At 41.6% G+C, this 18,081-nt stretch overlaps 1 protein-coding gene across 1 annotated transcript in view; it reads right to left on the bottom strand.

Annotated features, from left to right (window-relative positions):
* The window catches only part of LOC138365877 (beta-1,4-galactosyltransferase 4-like), a 98,313-nt gene extending 88,860 nt beyond the window's left edge, over positions 1–9,453 (bottom strand). Inside the window, exon 1 of the mRNA XM_069326545.1 lies at positions 9,303–9,453. Coding sequence (XP_069182646.1) covers positions 9,303–9,453 — 151 coding nt within the window. The remainder of the gene's footprint in view (positions 1–9,302) is intronic.
* Between the last annotated feature and the right edge of the window lie 8,628 nt (positions 9,454–18,081).

Raw genomic sequence — 18,081 nt, 5'->3', positions numbered from 1 at the left:
ATTAACCTGGGGACCATTCAGGCTTGTTCGCATTTGTGTTCCTCACGTGTGCCCCAAAGAATGAGGTGATTTGGTAAAATGCTATGCCCAAGATTACTATCCGAGTGCCGGCGGTGGGGTGGTTCAAATAGCCTCGGCTATCACCTCATTATGTCCGGTCGTGATGGTCAAGTGGATTAAGGCGTCTTGTACATACCAGTTGCGTTGCTTCTGGGAGTATGGGTTCGAGTCACTTCTGGGGTGTGAGTTTTCAGTTGCATATTAACCTGGGGACCATTCAGGCTTGTTCGCATATATATATATATATATATATATATATATATATATATATATATATATATATATATATATATCGTACCTAGTAGCCAGAACGCACTTCTCAGCCTACTATGCAAGGCCCGATTTGCCTAATAAACCAAATTTTCCTGAATTAATATATTTTCTCAAATTTTTTCTTATGAAATGATAAAGCTACCCATTTTATTATGTATGAGGTCAATGTTTTGTTATTGGAGTTAAAATTAACAGAGACATATGACCGAACCTAACCAACCCTACCTAACCTAACCTAACCTATCTTTATAGGTTAGGTTAGGTTAGGTAGCAGAAAAAGTTAGGTTAGGTTAGGTTAGGTAGGTTAGGTAGTCGAAAAACAATTAATTCATGAAAACTTGGCTTATTAGGCAAATCGGGCCTTGCATAGTAGGCCGAGCAGTGCGTTCTGGCTACTAGGTACGACATATATATATATATATATATATATATATATATATATATATATATATATATATATATATATATATATATATATATATATATATATATATATATATATGTATATATATATATATATATATATATATATATATATATATATATATATATATATATATATATATATATATGTATATATATATATATATATATATATATATATATATATATATATATATATATATATATATATATATATATATATATATATATATATATATATATATATATATATATATATTATTAAATATAACCGAAAAAGTAAGATTATTAATTCTAACACGAATTTTTTCGATCTTTCTTATATTTCTTTTCAGTGTTCATGGTAATTGAAAAATCAATTCTCCAAAATTCATTTTTATTTCTAGTCTGACGCGACACTTCAGCGCGTTTCATAAAACTTATTACATTTTCAAAGACTTTAGTTTACACACACACAACTATAACTGAATAGAGCTTAAACATCTTCGATTTTTTATACCTGCATTTGGGTGAGGTGATATGTTACAACAGTTTTGGACGAGGTGAAAACAAACTTTCAACACAAGACAGAACACGAAATAATGGGTATTGAAGGTGAGAATGGAAGTATTTGCAGAGGGCCTATTGGCCCATATTTCTTGATGCTTCTATATTGGAGCGGAGTCTTGAAGTGGGTAGATTCTACCTCCTTCAGGTAGATTCTACCTGAAGGAGGCATCTCAAATGCCTCCTACAGCTCCTGCAGAGTTCTGACATCAGGTACCTGTGTAAAAATGCATCAAGATACCTGCAGTATATGGCCGGTTTCAAGTTCATTTCGACTAAGACTTTTTGCTCGATGGTACCCATGTAGAAGTTCGTAAACAGGACACCTAGGGGAGAACCCATGGCGACCCCAACTTCTTGCTTATACATGTGCCCATCCGGGCTCAAGAAGGGTGCCTCTTTAGTACAAGCTTGGAGTAGTATCCTTAGAATGTTTTCTGGTATGTCAAGAGGAGTACAGACCGGATCACGATACACTCTGTCCGCTATCATCCCTATTGTTTCATCCACAGGTACGTTGGTAAACAGTGATTCTATGCCCAACGAGGCTCTTATCCCTGTGGCCCGTGTTCCCCGCAGTAAGTCAACAAATTCCTTTGGAGACTTCAGGCTGAAGGTGCAAGGGACATAAGGAGTCAGCATGCCGTTGAGTCGTTTCGCCAGTCTGTACGTGGGTGTGCGTATCTGGCTAATGATTGGCCGAAGTGGTTTTCTAGGCTTATGTGTCTTGACATTGTTTTTACACAGGTACCTGATGTCAGACATCTGCAGGAGCTGAAGGAGGCATTTGAGCAGAATTCTGTGTTGCGTTTCACTTACGAGATGGGGAAGGATGGGAAGCTGCCCTTTCTAGATGTAACAGTCATAGAAAGGAGCGGAGGTTTCCACACTGCAGTCTACACTAAGGAAACGAACATAGGAATGTGCCTAAATGCCAACAGTGACTGCCCAGACAGGTACAAGAGGAGTGTTGTTAACGCTTATGTCGACCGTGCTCTCAGCCACAGCTCAGGATGGAAGCAAGTCGACGAAGAACTCTGTAGGGTAAGGCAGGTCCTAGTCAACAATGGCTTCTCCAATGGTTTCGTTGAAGACATAAGAAGGAAGGTGAAACGCCATGCAACCTCTGAAGAGACAACTAACACAACACCTATACCCCCTATTAGACTATTTTACAGGAACTTCTTTTCCACAGCTCATAAAACAGAGGAAAGGGTCCTGAAAGATATTGTTGATAGGAACGTTATCCCTACAGACAAAAATCAGAAGATACGATTGACAATTTACTATAAAACAAAAAAAAACTGCCAACCTACTCATGAGAAGCTCTCCAGACACAAAGCAGAACGCTTTAAAAGATACCAACGTCGTCTATGCCTTCAAATGCCCACTTGCGGACTGTAAGCCTCAAAGAACTCAGTATATAGGCAAAACAACAACATCTCTTTCCAGGCGATTAACGATGCATAAGCAACAGGGCTCCATTAAGGAACATATAATCTCTTCCCACAACCAGACCATCACCAGAGAAATCTTAACAAACAACACAGAAATCATCGATAGATACAGCGATAGCAGGCAGCTTGACATCTGCGAGGCACTACACATCAAGAAGTCAACACCAGCAATCAACAGCCAATTAATGCTCAACTATATTCTACCCACTTCAAGACTCCGCTCCAATATAGAAGCATCAAGAAATATGGGCCAATAGGCCCTTTGCAGTTACTTCCATTCTTCCCTTTAATTTACCCAATATATACCCATTGTTTCGTGTTCTGTCTTGTGTTTAAAGTTTTGTTCACCTCATCCAAAACTGTTGTAACATATCACCTAACCCAAATGCAGGTATATAAGATGAAAGCTGTTTAAAATTATAGCATACAAGAACTCTGCTTAGTGTTTGCAGGTTATAGTTGTGTGTGTGTAAACTAATATCTTTGAAAATGTAATAAGTTATTACGAAACGCGTTCAAGCGTAGCATCAGACTACAAATAAAAATGAATTTTAGAGAATTGATTTTTCAATTACCTTCGACAGAAAATTGAAAATCGACCTTTGGAACTGGATAAGCACCTCCAAAGGATACCTGATCAACCATACGTCTGGCTGCGAGCAGCCGCTTCCAACAGCCTGGTTGATCAGTCCAGCAACCAGGAGGCCTGGTCGACGACCGGGCCGCGGGGATGCTGAGCCCCAGAAGCACCTCAAGGTAAGGGACAGTGAAAAGAAACATAAGAAATATTGGGAAAATTCGTGTTAGAATTATTAATCTTACTTTTTCGGTCATATTTAATATATATATATATATATATATATATATATATATATATATATATATATATATATATATATATATATATATATATATATATATATATATATATATATATATATATATATATATATATATATATATATATATATATATATATATATATATATATACATATATATATATATATATATATATATATATATATATATATATATATATATATATATATATATATATATATATATATATATATATATATATATATATATATATATATATATATATAAAAAGTTTGAGGGTACCACCTCTGGTGCCAATGTGGGGACCCATAGCCTCGGAGAAGAAAAAAAAAGTATTCAGAGGAGACCTTGTGGTTTCTCACTGAACACTAATATTATCTTCTCCTACCACCCCCATTCTTTTGTATGTACACATATATATTTACTTTATTTGAACTTTGTTACAAAAAAGGAGTTACATATGGGTTACAAAGATAGTTATCATAGGTTGTCGAGTTCCTCCAGCTCCTCAGATGGCGGGCAGGAACCCTGGATGCAGTGCGCATTTCCCCTCTGTATCGCCACACTGAGGCGCTGGAAAAGAAATCTTGCAGCTCTTGGGTCCCTTGTTGTTTCAATGAGCCTAGAACCCAGTTCCTTCAAAAAACTGGTAGCACTTTTACCCCAGGCGCCGAGTGTCTCAGAAGCAATGGGGACAAAATTGTAGTGGTGATCCAGTTCTCTATACTTACGGGATTTGGCTGCTTCCCTGTGGGTGGCAGCGCCACCTGGTTGTGCAACACTGAGGTTAATGTAGGTGTTAGCCAGGGTTGATACGCACGTGTAGTCCCATACCAACTGCTTGCCATCCTTCCAGGGGTTCACTGTGATACCATCCGGGCGACCATTAAGAGCATCAGAGTTACGGGGCGTTAGGTAATGGGGCTCTCTTTCAGCTGGGCATCCAGCTGTGGTGAGGCTCCTCTTGATGATGTCGTTAACTTCATTGTGCCTCGAGTGCCATCCCCCTGTGTTTTGGCAGAGTAGGCCATGGTGGCCGTACCTGTCAGCCACCACCTCGCCGCAAATACACCTATATCTGGTGTGGATTGGGGCAACAAGGCGGAGGGCCACAGCAATTCGGAGGGCGTGTGGTGTGAGACGCTTGCCAGTTGCCGACATTGTGGTTGCTAACAGGAAATCCCCTGCATGTGGTGCTGCTACTGCTGTGAGGCGAGCAATGTCGTGTTGTGTTGTTGCAGCACCCAGGCACTCTGCAGCAACTTGGTCTACAATGGGGCCATCCCAGCTGGATTGCCTGTGGGCTTTTGGGGATGGTGGTTGAGGTGATTGGCCTGCACGAGAGGCCCACTCTGTGGCACAGGGTGTAAAATTGGGATCATGTACACCTGCCAGCTGATGTAAGTGGGCAGGTAGAATTTCCTTCACAAGGTCGTCGGATGCTGATAAGGAGGACAGGAAGGCTGGAACAGCGATTTGCGTTGCTGTTCGAACTCCGAGGCCCCCAAGTCTTACGGGAAGAGAGGCTTGTTTCCACTGTAGGTCATCGAGAGAGAGGTTAAGGGCTTTTTCTAGCATTGATTTCAGTAACCGGTCATACTTCCTTAGTTTTTGGCTACTGTAAGATGGTGAACACCTCAGAAAATAGGTTAACCTGGGGAGGGACAGACATCTGGTGATGAGGTAGAGTGCATCATGAGCATCAATATCCTCAATCCTCCCATCCATCCTCTTAAGGTCGGCGATTTTCTTATCAAGGACCTCATCGATGGCTTTCAACCCCAGGGGAGCTCCTAGGAGTGTGCTGTCTTCAGGTTTAGTTTTATGGATATTTGGCAGAAGACCCTCTATTCTCTCTACGATGCCCTGGATGGAACATATTATTTCACATTTAGAAGGGTTCAGGGTGAGGCCTAAAACTGCACCTTGCTCCTGGATTTTTCTGATGTCCTCCAGGAGGGAGTCTTGGGAACCAGCTAGGGTACCATCATCCAAGAACCAGATGTTAAGCTCGCTGGACAGGACCTCTGTGACTTGTTTGATGACTAAGCAGAAAAGGAGAGGAGCAAGGGGGTCACCCTGTTGGACGCCTTCTCGCGAGTCAATTTCATGTTCGCCAAAAAGTAGCTTAAGATCCATACTGTAGCATGAATGTACAAAAGGGTAGAGGGAAGGGAAATGACTATGAACCGCACGGAGTACAGCATCCCTCCGCACCAAATTGAAGGCATTTTTGAAATCTAGCTTGATAAGGGCCTTTTCGTCTGTGATGTTGGCGATGAAGGCTCGAGCTGCATGGGCTGCCGCCTCACACCCTTGTGGAATGCCAAACCCGAGCTGTTTTGGCTTCAGCATGTTGGCCGCTGCATCACTAACTGTTCTTGCAGCTGCCTTTGCGACGAGACGCCGGAGAGAATTGCCCACAGCTATTGGCCTGATCCTTCCATCCTTTTTCTTTAGAGCACAGAGAGGTGCTCCAAAAAAGATAGGTCTTATGGACGCTGGTATGTTGCCAGCTAGACATGTGTTGGTGAATCTGGTTAGTTCCACCAAGAGGTTCTTTGCAATGTCACCCAGTGCAGGGTTGAGCATTTGCTTGAGGTGGTTGGGTTTTAGTCCTGTGAACCCACCTGCTGATCCTGTAGGGAAGGACATGGCTGCTTTATGGACCACAGATTCAGCCACCCAGAGAGGTTCTGCTCCGGTAGCCCCCACTTGTACAATGTCGTCCTCACGCGGAGCCCTGGGTGGGTGTTTCTCCCTTAGGGCTTGAGCTGTTGCGGCATCTCTGTCGGCAATTGAGTCCTCACTGGTGATGACTCGTATTGCGCCAATAGTGTTTCCTTCTTCTATTTTCTTGGTGACTGATGTTCTGATTTTTGATGTCTCAGATATGCCACTGTTGCTCTTCCTGCCGTGGGTGTTTCTCGCGCGAGTGGGAAGGCGCACCTGGTTGTCCTCCCTGGGAAAATCATTTATAGATTTGATGACTGAGGCAGCTAAGGTTTTGTCTCTTCTTGCAGGGGTGGCTAGACATATGTTGCCAAACATTAGGAGGTTGTGCCATGCTTGGGTCGTTCCAGAAGAGTCGTTGACCTTTCTCAGGAGGGCAGATAATTTGGCTGCTGCATGGGGGCGGGCTGCTTTAGGGATGTGTTGCAAGGTTCTGGCCGATGTTGCTTTGATAGCTTCAAATAAATTTTCTGTGGGAATGAAGGTCTGGGAGGTGTTTTGCCTTACGGGATATATATATATATATATATATATATATATATATATATATATATATATATATATATATATATATATATATATATATATATATATATATATATATGTATATATATATATATATATATATATATATATATATATATATATATATATATATATATATATATATATTTATATATATATATGTATATATATATATATGTATATATATATATATATATATATATATATATATATATATATATATATATATATATATATATATATATATATATATATATATATATATATATATATATATATATATTGGTGTATACTGGCAGCAGGTTTTCTTTCAAACGTGTTTCATTGAATATGACCGCATATTCTGTATTTATTATTTTCTGGTTTAGGGCTTCTATCCCTCTAACTATTTTCTTAGCATCAGGGCTTAATTGAAATAGGAGTTCTCCAAAACTCATTTTCGTACTTTTAAGGGGAAGAAAAGAAGTGATTTACTACAGAGTGTATTACACTTATTTGTATAATTTGCACGACGTTTCGAACCTCCATGGTTCATTCTCAAGTGAACAGATCTTACAATACTAGTTGATTTTATACCCGCATTAGGTCAGGTGATAATACAATGAAGGTGAAAACATGGGGGGATACATAAGGGATAAACATAGGGGCTGCAGAAGGCTTATTGGCCCATACGAGGCATCTCCTATCCAAACACAAAGACGGAGTCTTTTACAAATAGACGGAGTAGCAATGGGCTCCCCCTTAGGAGTTTTATTTGCTAATTTTTATATGGGAACCATCGAAGATAGGGTCTTCAGTAGCAGACAAAAACCAACTGTATACTGCCGTTATGTAGATGACATATTCGTAATAGTAAAAGACTCAGATGAACTAATTGACCTAAAAAGACACCTAGAGAGAGAGTCAGTACTCCGATTTACACATGAAAATAGTGAAAATAACAGTCTGCCATTCTTGGATGTACTAATAACAAAAACAGGAACCTCTTTAAGCACCAACGTATATACCAAGCCCACCAACATAGGATTATGCCTGAACGGTAGAAGTGAGTGCCCCCAAAGATACAAAGCCAGTGTTCTCAATCAATTAATATATATATATATATATATATATATATATATATATATATATATATATATATATATATATATATATATATATATATATATATATATATATATATATATGTATATATATATATATATATATATATATGTATATATATATATATATGTATATATATATATATATATATATATATATATATATATATATATATATATATATATATATATATATATGTATATATATATATATATATATATATATATATATATATATATATATATATATATATATATATATATATATATATATATATATATATATATATATATATATATATATATATATAGATCATCCCCCCAGCCTCCAAGTGCCGCCCACCCTCCAGTCTCCACCCGCCGTCCACCCACCCGCCCAGCGCCCGCCCATGTCGCAGCTCTCAACAGATAGCCAGGCTTCTCCAAGCCAAGATGAGCCATCAAGCAGGGGTAGACAAGGTAGATGTCAGACGTGTGACAGGGTATGCTGTATCCGGTTGAGTGACGATAATGTGCGCCTTCATTACCACAACGGAGCCAGGTGTTTGGGTTCTGGGTGCCCTCCCAGGGAGAATACCAATCAACAGCCCACACCGCCCGTAAGGCAAAACACCTCCCAGACCTTCATTCCCACAGAAAATTTATTAGAAGCTATCAAAGCAACATCGGCCAGAACCTTGCAACACATCCCTAAAGCAGCCCGCCCCCATGCAGCAGCCAAATTATCTGCCCTCCTGAGAAAGGTCAACGACTCTCCTGGAACGACCCAAGCATGGCACAACCTCCTAATGTTTGGCAACATATGTCTAGCCACCCCTGCAAGGAGAGACAAAACCTTAGCTGCCTCAGTCATCAAAGCTATAAATGAATTTCCCAGGGAGGACAACCAGGTGCGCCTTCCCACTCGCGCGAGAAACACCCACGGCAGGAAGAGCAACAGTGGCATATCCGAGACATCAAAAATCAGAACATCAGTCACCAAGAAAATAGAAGAAGGAAACACTATTGGCGCAATACGAGTCATCACCAGTGAGGACTCAATTGCCGACAGAGATGCCGCAACAGCTCAAGCCCTAAGGGAGAAACACCCCCCCCCCCCAGGGCTCCGCGTGAGGACGACATTGTACAAGTGGGGGCTACCGGAGCAGAACCTCTCTGGGTGGCTGAATCTGTGGTCCATAAAGCAGCCATGTCCTTCCCTACAGGATCAGCAGGTGGGTTCACAGGACTAAAACCCAACCACCTCAAGCAAATGCTCAACCCTGCACTGGGTGACATTGCAAAGAACCTCTTGGTGGAACTAACCAGATTCACCAACGCATGTCTAGCTGGCAACATACCAGCGTCCATAAGACCTATCTTTTTTGGAGCATCTCTCTGTGCTCTAAAGAAAAAGGATGGAGGGATCAGGTCAATAGCTGTGGGTAATTCTCTCCGGCGTCTCGTCGCAAAGGCAGCTGCAAGAACAGTTAGTGATGCAGCGGCCAACATGCTGAAGCCAAAACAGCTCGGGTTTGGCATTCCACAAGGGTGTGAGGCGGCAGCCCATGCAGCTCGAGCCTTCATCGCCAACATCACAGACGAAAAGGCCCTTATCAAGCTAGATTTCAAAAATGCCTTCAATTTGGTGCGGAGGGATGCTGTACTCCGTGCGGTTCATAGTCATTTCCCTTCCCTCTACCCTTTTGTACATTCATGCTACAGTATGGATCTTAAGCTACTTTTTGGCGAACATGAAATTGACTCGCGAGAAGGCGTCCAACAGGGTGACCCCCTTGCTCCTCTCCTTTTCTGCTTAGTCATCAAACAAGTCACAGAGGTCCTGTCCAGCGAGCTTAACATCTGGTTCTTGGATGATGGTACCCTAGCTGGTTCCCAAGACTCCCTCCTGGAGGACATCAGAAAAATCCAGGAGCAAGGTGCAGTTTTAGGCCTCACCCTGAACCCTTCTAAATGTGAAATAATATGTTCCAACCAAGGCATCGTAGAGAGAATAGAGGGTCTTCTGCCAAATATCCATAAAACTAAACCTGAAGACAGCACACTCCTAGGAGCTCCCCTGGGGTTGAAAGCCATCGATGAGGTCCTTGATAAGAAAATCGCCGACCTTAAGAGGATGGATGGGAGGATTGAGGATATTGATGCTCATGATGCACTCTACCTCATCACCAGATGTCTGTCCCTCCCCAGGTTAACCTACTTTCTGAGGTGTTCACTGTTACGAACCCGGATCCAGCGTCCGAGCCCGGAGCAGTAACGACCGCGCCATCTGTGGGTCAGCTCCCGAAACCCCCGCCAAACGGACGACGACACCAGGTGAGGACGGCGAATACCGGCCACAAGGGCCAGTTTCCAGTCCTGTGCAGCTCACAACACCGCCGCTGCTGACCTCTGGTGAGGTGGTGCTCAGACTACAACGCCATCTATGAAGTAGATGTGTCGGGCGTTTGTGTCTGAGCCTGTAAGTGAGGTGCCTTAGTGTGTCCCAGTTATTGATGACGTGTCTGCTTACAGAGTCGACCAGGGACTACTGTGATGGGAGTCGAGTCAGTCTACCCGAGGCAGCCAGTCTCCATACCTTGTACTTTGCTGCAGCAGTTGTGAAGTCATCCCCCCGGAAGAACACTGTGGTGTGTTAGTCTGCCAGTGAAGTGGTAGTAAAAGGATTACCTGGGACCGACTGTTGGAGACGATCATCCACTGGGGTATTGAGGACAGGAGGGTGATTTGTGATATCACACGAGACTCCTGTCTAGGGTGTTTACCCAAATATCGTTCGTGGAGTGGCCTGACCAGCGTTGTGGGTCCGGAACCTGCCAGCAGACCGGCTGGATTTGTGGTTGACGGCCTCCACGGCGGTGCCCCCAGTGGACCTGTGTTTTGGCTGACCTGTGGCCAGGGTAGGCTCAGCATTCTCAGAGGACACGTTGTGAGGCCACGAAGAGAGCACTGAGGACTCAGCACCTAGCTTCTGGATCCAGAGTCTTCAGCAGAAGACTATATTGTGAATAATCCCCTTGTATAGTGTTAATACCCCTCCCCCTGAGTATTCTTTTATATATTATTTATTTGGTGATGGTGAATTATAATCTTAAGTTCTTAACTTTCTTTCCCTTCCCCCTTTAAGTTACTTGCGTCACGGATCACATCCCTTGATAGCCACTACTGGCTTGGGAACGGATATATCTTCCTCTAACAACATCAGAGTAAGAACCCCGTTGCGTCCCGAGAGGGCCGTAACATTCACCATCTTACAGTAGCCATAAACTAAGTGAGTATGACCGGTTACTGAAATCAATGCTAGAAAAATCCCTTAACCTCTCTCTCGATGACCTACAGTGGAAACAAGCCTCTCTTCCCGTAAGACTTGGGGGCCTCGGAGTTCGAACAGCAACGCAAATCGCTTTTCCAGCCTTCCTGTCCTCCTTATCAGCATCCGACGACCTTGTGAAGGAAATTCTACCTGCCCACTTACATCAGCTGGCAGGTGTACATGATCCCAATTTTACACGCTGTGCCACAGAGTGGGCCGCTCGTGCAGGCCAATCACCTCAACCACCATCCCCAAAAGCCCACAAGCAATCCAGCTGTGATGGCCCCATTGTAGACCAAGTTGCTGCAGAGTGCCTGGGTGCTGCAACAACACAACACGACATTGCTCGCCTCACAGCAGTAGCAGCACCACATGCAGGGGATTTCCTGTCAGCAACTCCAATGTCGGCAACTGGCACGCGTCTCACACCACACGCCCTCCGAATTGCTGTGGCCCTCCGCCTTGTTGCCCCAATCCACACCAGATATAGGTGTATTTGCGGCGAGGTGGTGGCTGACAGGTACGGCCACCATGGCCTACTCTGCCAAAGCACAGGGGGATGGCACTTGAGGCACAGTGAAGTTAATGACATCATCAAGAGGAGCCTCACCACAGCTGGATGCCCAGCTGAAAGTGTGGGAACCGACCTGTGAGATTTATATTTATTTAATTTATATGAATTTATATTTACGTTAATTTATATACTTCGATAGCAATTTGTATAATGATAAGTGGACTGTATTTCTGCAATAATGTCATAATCTCACAAATCGATCGTCTACACACTAGGGGGGTTTATATTAATTTAATTTATATATATGCAGCCAATTAAACTACAGTATTAGACTACATACATTGAAGAGGTTCCTTATCTTATTTGTACAGCAGGCCTTAGTCCACCAGGTATAACCAGGATGTAGACACCACATTTTCCCTCTTTGAGGTAGCTTCCATCACCCTGGTAACTGATGCACAAAGCATGCTTCCTCGTCTTGACCTGTCAAAAGGGCGCTAGCTATGAAGCCAGAATCCTAGTATATGACAAGCTATATCAGAGAAAACACTGTACATGGAACCTTAAGACCTGGGCTTAATTACCTTTAGTATGAGGCTATCTTGTGCTCTAACCGGGTCACCCTATATCCACTGACATTAATGGCCATAAATGAAAGATAAATGGGTTTCGGAAGAACACTTAACTTGTTTGTTGACAGCGTGTGATAATGGTACAACTTTGGTTTCCATAACACTTCGTCCAAGTAAAATTAACAGGAGCCGAATTTGCTCCCGTGAGCCTCTGGTCTTAGTATCAACAATGGCTGCCCCTCCTTCCTCCCTGATGCCTGGCTTACATTGTCCAGATGACAGTAAGTGATAGAAGGGTCACATTTACTCTACTTTAATATTGATAATTAAGATAATTTATATGAGATGTTTTTATGATGGTAAAGTCCAAAGACTAATGTATTTAAGAATAAATCCCAGCAGAATAGCTGGTGAATTTATAATAGTATGTGGTGATGATATACCGTTTTCTATAGACGGTAATTCCACTACAGGTTACATTTTCTATGGGTAACTTGTTTATACAATACAGCAGCAATTATTATCTGTCTGTATGATATTATTATGTGGTGTCGGATTTTCCGACATAATTCCCCAGGGGCTGCTCACGGGTCGAAGTCCTATTTAGAACAGACGAACACCGATACTCCTCCTTCGAATTATTAGATTAATTTGATGTTAGTAGTTAGTAATCACACATTTGTGCGTCTGTTCGTACAGGACGGATGTCCCGTACTAGAGATGCAGGGGTTAGAAGTCTAATGCGATTTCATTTCCCTGTTAACTCTTGAAAGGCTAAAATTCAAGCCTAAATACATATTATTTAACCCAGAAGACTGAATGTGATCAAGTACTACAGTCAAGTATGATTCAGGGACTGCAGTGAGATCAGTGACATTAGATATAACTTGAAGTTTGTTCAGGTAACTGGTCACTGATATATAAACACTGAGGCCCATGGAATACATCTTGATTAAATAATAAATGTATCAAATCAGTCATCAGATTTACTGGGGTTTAATTTAGTTAATTGATTCAGAAGATTGAATAGCTCATCATTAAAGTAAAGTATGGTTCTGAGACTGCAGTGGGATCAGTGACATTGGTCGTAGTGACTTGTAGCTGTTTAGGCTACTGTTCACTGATTTGCCACTGAAGCCTCATGAACTCATCTTCAGCTTTAAATGATGATACTAACATCAACCTCTGTTGGTATAGTCAGCTGTAATCTCCTTAGTATAATGCTACTGGAGAAATATAATCAGCTGACAAATTTATTTTCTACTGGTATTGTTTATCTGCAGGTATAGGTCTCCTCAGGCTTGATACTGGGCCTGAGAGTAATTTACCTCCTGCAGAGTTTAACATGGTTACACCCTGATATTTAGTAGGGCTACCGATGAATCGATGACAATAGTCTGTCCCTACAAGGAGACCGAAGTCAGTGAGGTGATCAGACTTAATATTATCTGCCAATTTTATTCCTCTATTTCTCAGGAATTTGGCTGTTGCTCTCAGACCTTGAACTTGTAGGTCTACTGGTATTTTGTCCACCACAATGGCTTGTACTCGACAGACGTACCTGTCTAAACGTACTGATGGTTGTACCACCTGGTAGACTTGAGGTCCTGCATCTGTTACAAACCCTGAGATATTGAATGACATCTGGGCTACAGGCCTTAATTGTAGTTCATCTGCCAACTTTTTAGTGACATATGTTCTCTGGGATCCTTGGTCAAACAACCCACGGGTATGGACCTTGGCCCTCTTATTCAGGATGGTAATTTGGGCAGTAGGCAAAGTCGTATTACCTTTAGACTTTGCCGATTGGACACTCTTTGTTTGTTGCACCTTGCGGTACTGTACTGTGGTGGGAATGCTATCTTCCACCTTGGGGTTTGGAGACGTTGTTTTGGTGTCTCTGCACAATGCTGCATGGTGCTGACCTTTGTTACACCTATTACAGGTGTGTAATTGGGTATCACAGTCCTTGATGTTATGTTTCCTGAGGCACCTCGTACAATGTTGCAAATCTTTGAGTCGCTCAACACGGGCGTCACTATCAGGAAAATTAGAGCAGTGGTACATTAAATGTTTCTCATTGCAGAACAAACTTGTTCCATAGCTTCCAGTACCCTTTGGTGTCACGTTCTTGGATGACACAGTAACTATAGGCTTGGAGGGTCCCACTGCATATACGCCCGCACTGCTACTGTTCCACTTTGGTGTTGAATTATAGTGTCTAGATTGATTTGGAGTACCTTCGGTACTCTGTGGTTTACTATTATTGGTTTCTGAGGGTTTACTTGGTGGTTTTAATTTGTCATGTGTTCGTAATTGATGAACTACTGACTTTAAACCTTCAGATATTTCATTCATAGATAAGATACTTTTATTGTAATGAGCACTCATTTGTCTCAATATGTCCCTAGGTATTTTCTCCTGGACAATTATTTTCAAGACCCACTCAGCCCCGTTTGTATCTGCTGTCAGGCTGAGGGCATTGATCAATGATTCTACCTCCAGCTTGAAGACTTGGAGTGAATCAGCTGAAGCCTCCGGTGGGGGTAAATGCAACAGCTCATGAACTAAATGTGATGATCTTACTTCTGGATCAGCATAATTATCCTTGAGGAGTTTTACTGCCAGATCATAGCCGTCATTATTTAATCTCAGATGGGATACTACTGTTTTAGCCTCACCTGATAATTGGCCTTGCAAATAAGAGAATTTACTACTCTTTGGTAAAGATTGTTTTGAGTCTACAAGGTCAACGAATTTGTTCCAAAATTCATCCCAATCTTCCTCATCTTTTCCTGTGAAAGTGGGTAAATTAATTGGAGGGAGTCGAGCTTCTGCTTGACTCGTATTAGATGCAACTGTTGTTGTTGTTGCCTTGTTCTGGGCAATTAATTTGACATAAGGCTGTAACGTGGCCTGAGTGTGATCTTCATAATTCGCAAGATCAACCATAATGTCGTCTATTTCTGTTTCTGTTTCTGATAAATTAGTGTTGGCAAGTTCAGCCACATATGTTGCTATTTGGCATTTGATTTGCTCAAATTTACCTGCAGCTACTTGATAATAGCTTTCCAGGTCAGCATAATCAACTTGAGATTGTTGTGGCAAATCTTCACATTTCTTGATCTGTCTTGTTAAGTGGCCTTTAAGACCTGCAAGGGTTCTTTTCATTCTCCCTGCATTATCCATACTGGCTAGTTGGTGAAGCCTTGTGGGGCTTGTACTTGGGTCGCTCATAATACTGAACAAGCACTGATGGTAGCCTAGGGAAAAATTCTGCACTCACTAGGCAATAATCCTACCTCTACTAGAGGTTAGCACTTAAAATTAATACACATTATATATATACAATCATACACACTAATGATTTGAGTGATAAACCAGTGTCACTGGAAGTACCTTTAGGTTAGCTCTTCTATATCACCATAGGATGGAATAGACACTAATTAATCACTCAAAGGTGTAATGATCATAAGTAAATTATTATATACACAACTCAACTCGAGTTGATAAAAATTACACCCAAAATAGGGTCTGGACCATTCATTAATGGTGTTAGGTTGTTGAATATAGTACAACTGACTATGGTAATAATGGGACTAGGATGAACAATAATAGTTCAACTAGTCAATGGTAAATATCCTACCCTGTTGTGGGTTGGCAATTAGTAAATATTATACTGTGATCACTAGTGCAATATATATTAAATAATTCTCTATTTTGGAGAAATAATATACACAATTATTGATAATAGCCTCTTAATTAGCCTCTATGAAACTTCTAATATTATCAAGAAGTATTAAATATTATTAGTGACCTCGCGAAATAAAGTCCACAAAATTCGTGGATAATCTCTCGCGAAATTTAACACCACGAAATCCGTGAACAATCTCGCGAAACCAGAGCCACTACTTTGGATGGCTTCAATATTAGCGCTGTCATTTCACAGAATAACACGCCACCAAATATCTGTGGGTGTGCATGAAACCGCTGACGAGGCTGATCTGAACTGAGCGGGGCTCGTGAACTCGTTCGAGGCAACGCCGCCGTCTTTGACTGCTGGCCTTTGTTTAAATCACACTGCACTAGTATATTTAATGAATCCACTGGTTAACTGGTTCATCCGGTACTAAGATGACCAAATGTGGGTTCAAACGATCAAATAATCTGTCATCCGGTTCGAAGATGACCAAATAATGTGGGAACCGACCTGTGAGATTTATATTTATTTAATTTATATGAATTTATATTTACGTTAATTTATATACTTCGATAGCAATTTGTATAATGATAAGTGGACTGTATTTCTGCAATAATCTCATAATCTCACAAATCGATCCTCTACACACTTGGGGGGTTTATATTAATTTAATTTATATATATGCAGCCAATCAAACTACAGTATTAGACTACATACATTGAAGAGGTTCCTTATCTTATTTGTACAGCAGGCCTTAGTCCACTAGGTATAACCAGGATGTAGACACCACATTTTCCCTCTTTGAGGTAGCTTCCATCACCCTGGTAACTGATGCACAAAGCATGCTTCCTCGTCTTGACCTGTCAAAAGGGCGCTATCTATGAAGCCAGAATCCTAGTATATGACAAGCTATATCAGAGAAAACTCTGTACATGGAACCTTAAGACCTGGGCTTAATTACCTTTAGTATGAGGCTATCTTGTGCTCTAACCGGTTCACCCTATATCCCCTGACATTAATGGCCATAAATGAAAGATAAATGGGTTTCGGAAGAACACTTAACTTGTTTGTTGACAGCGTGTGATAATGGTACACCTTTGGTTTCCATAACACTTCGTCCAAGTAAAATTAACAGGAGCCGAATTTGCTCCCGTGAGCCTCTGGTCTTAATATCAAAAATGGCTGCCCCTCCTTCCTCCCTGACGCCTGGCTTACATTGTCCAGATGACAGTAAGTGATAGAAGGGTCACATTTACTCTACTTTAATATTGATAATTAAGTTAATTTATATGAGATGTTTTTATGATGGTAAAATCCAAAGACTAATGTATTTAAGAATAATTCCCAGCAGAATAGCTGGTGAATTTATAATAGTATGTGGTGATGATATCCCGTTTTCTATAGACGGTAATTCCACTACAGGTTACATTTTCTAGGGGTAACTTGTTTATACAATACAGCAGCAATTATTATCTGTCTGTATGATATTATTATGTGGTGTCGGATTTTCCGACAGAAAGAGAGCCCCGTTACCTAATGCCCCGTAACTCTGATGCTCTTATTGGTCGCCCGGATGGTATCACAGTGAACCCCTGGAAGAATGGCAAGCAGTTGGTATGGGACTACACGTGCGTATCAACCCTGGCTAACACCTACATTAACCTCAGTGTTGCACAACCAGGTGGCGTTGCCACCCACAGGGAAGCGGCCAAATCCCGTATGTATAGAGAACTGGATCACCACTACAATTTTGTCCCCATTGCTTCTGAGACACTCGGCGCCTGGGGTAAAAGTGTTACCAGTTTTTTGAAGGAACTGGGTTCTAGGCTCATTGAAACAACAAGGGACCCAAGAGCTGCAAGCTTTCTTTTCCAGCGCCTCAGTGTGGCGATACAGAGGGGAAATGCGCACTGCATCCAGGGTTCCTGCCCGCCATCTGAGGAGCTGGAGGAACTTGACAACCTATGATAACCATCTTTGTAACCCATATGTAACTCCTTTTTTGTAACAAAGTTCAAAT

The sequence above is a fragment of the Procambarus clarkii genome, chromosome 2 (assembly GCF_040958095.1).
Source record: "Procambarus clarkii isolate CNS0578487 chromosome 2, FALCON_Pclarkii_2.0, whole genome shotgun sequence".
NCBI classification, from domain to species: Eukaryota; Metazoa; Arthropoda; class Malacostraca; order Decapoda; family Cambaridae; genus Procambarus; species Procambarus clarkii.
This window is presented reverse-complemented; position numbering and strand designations above follow the sequence as displayed.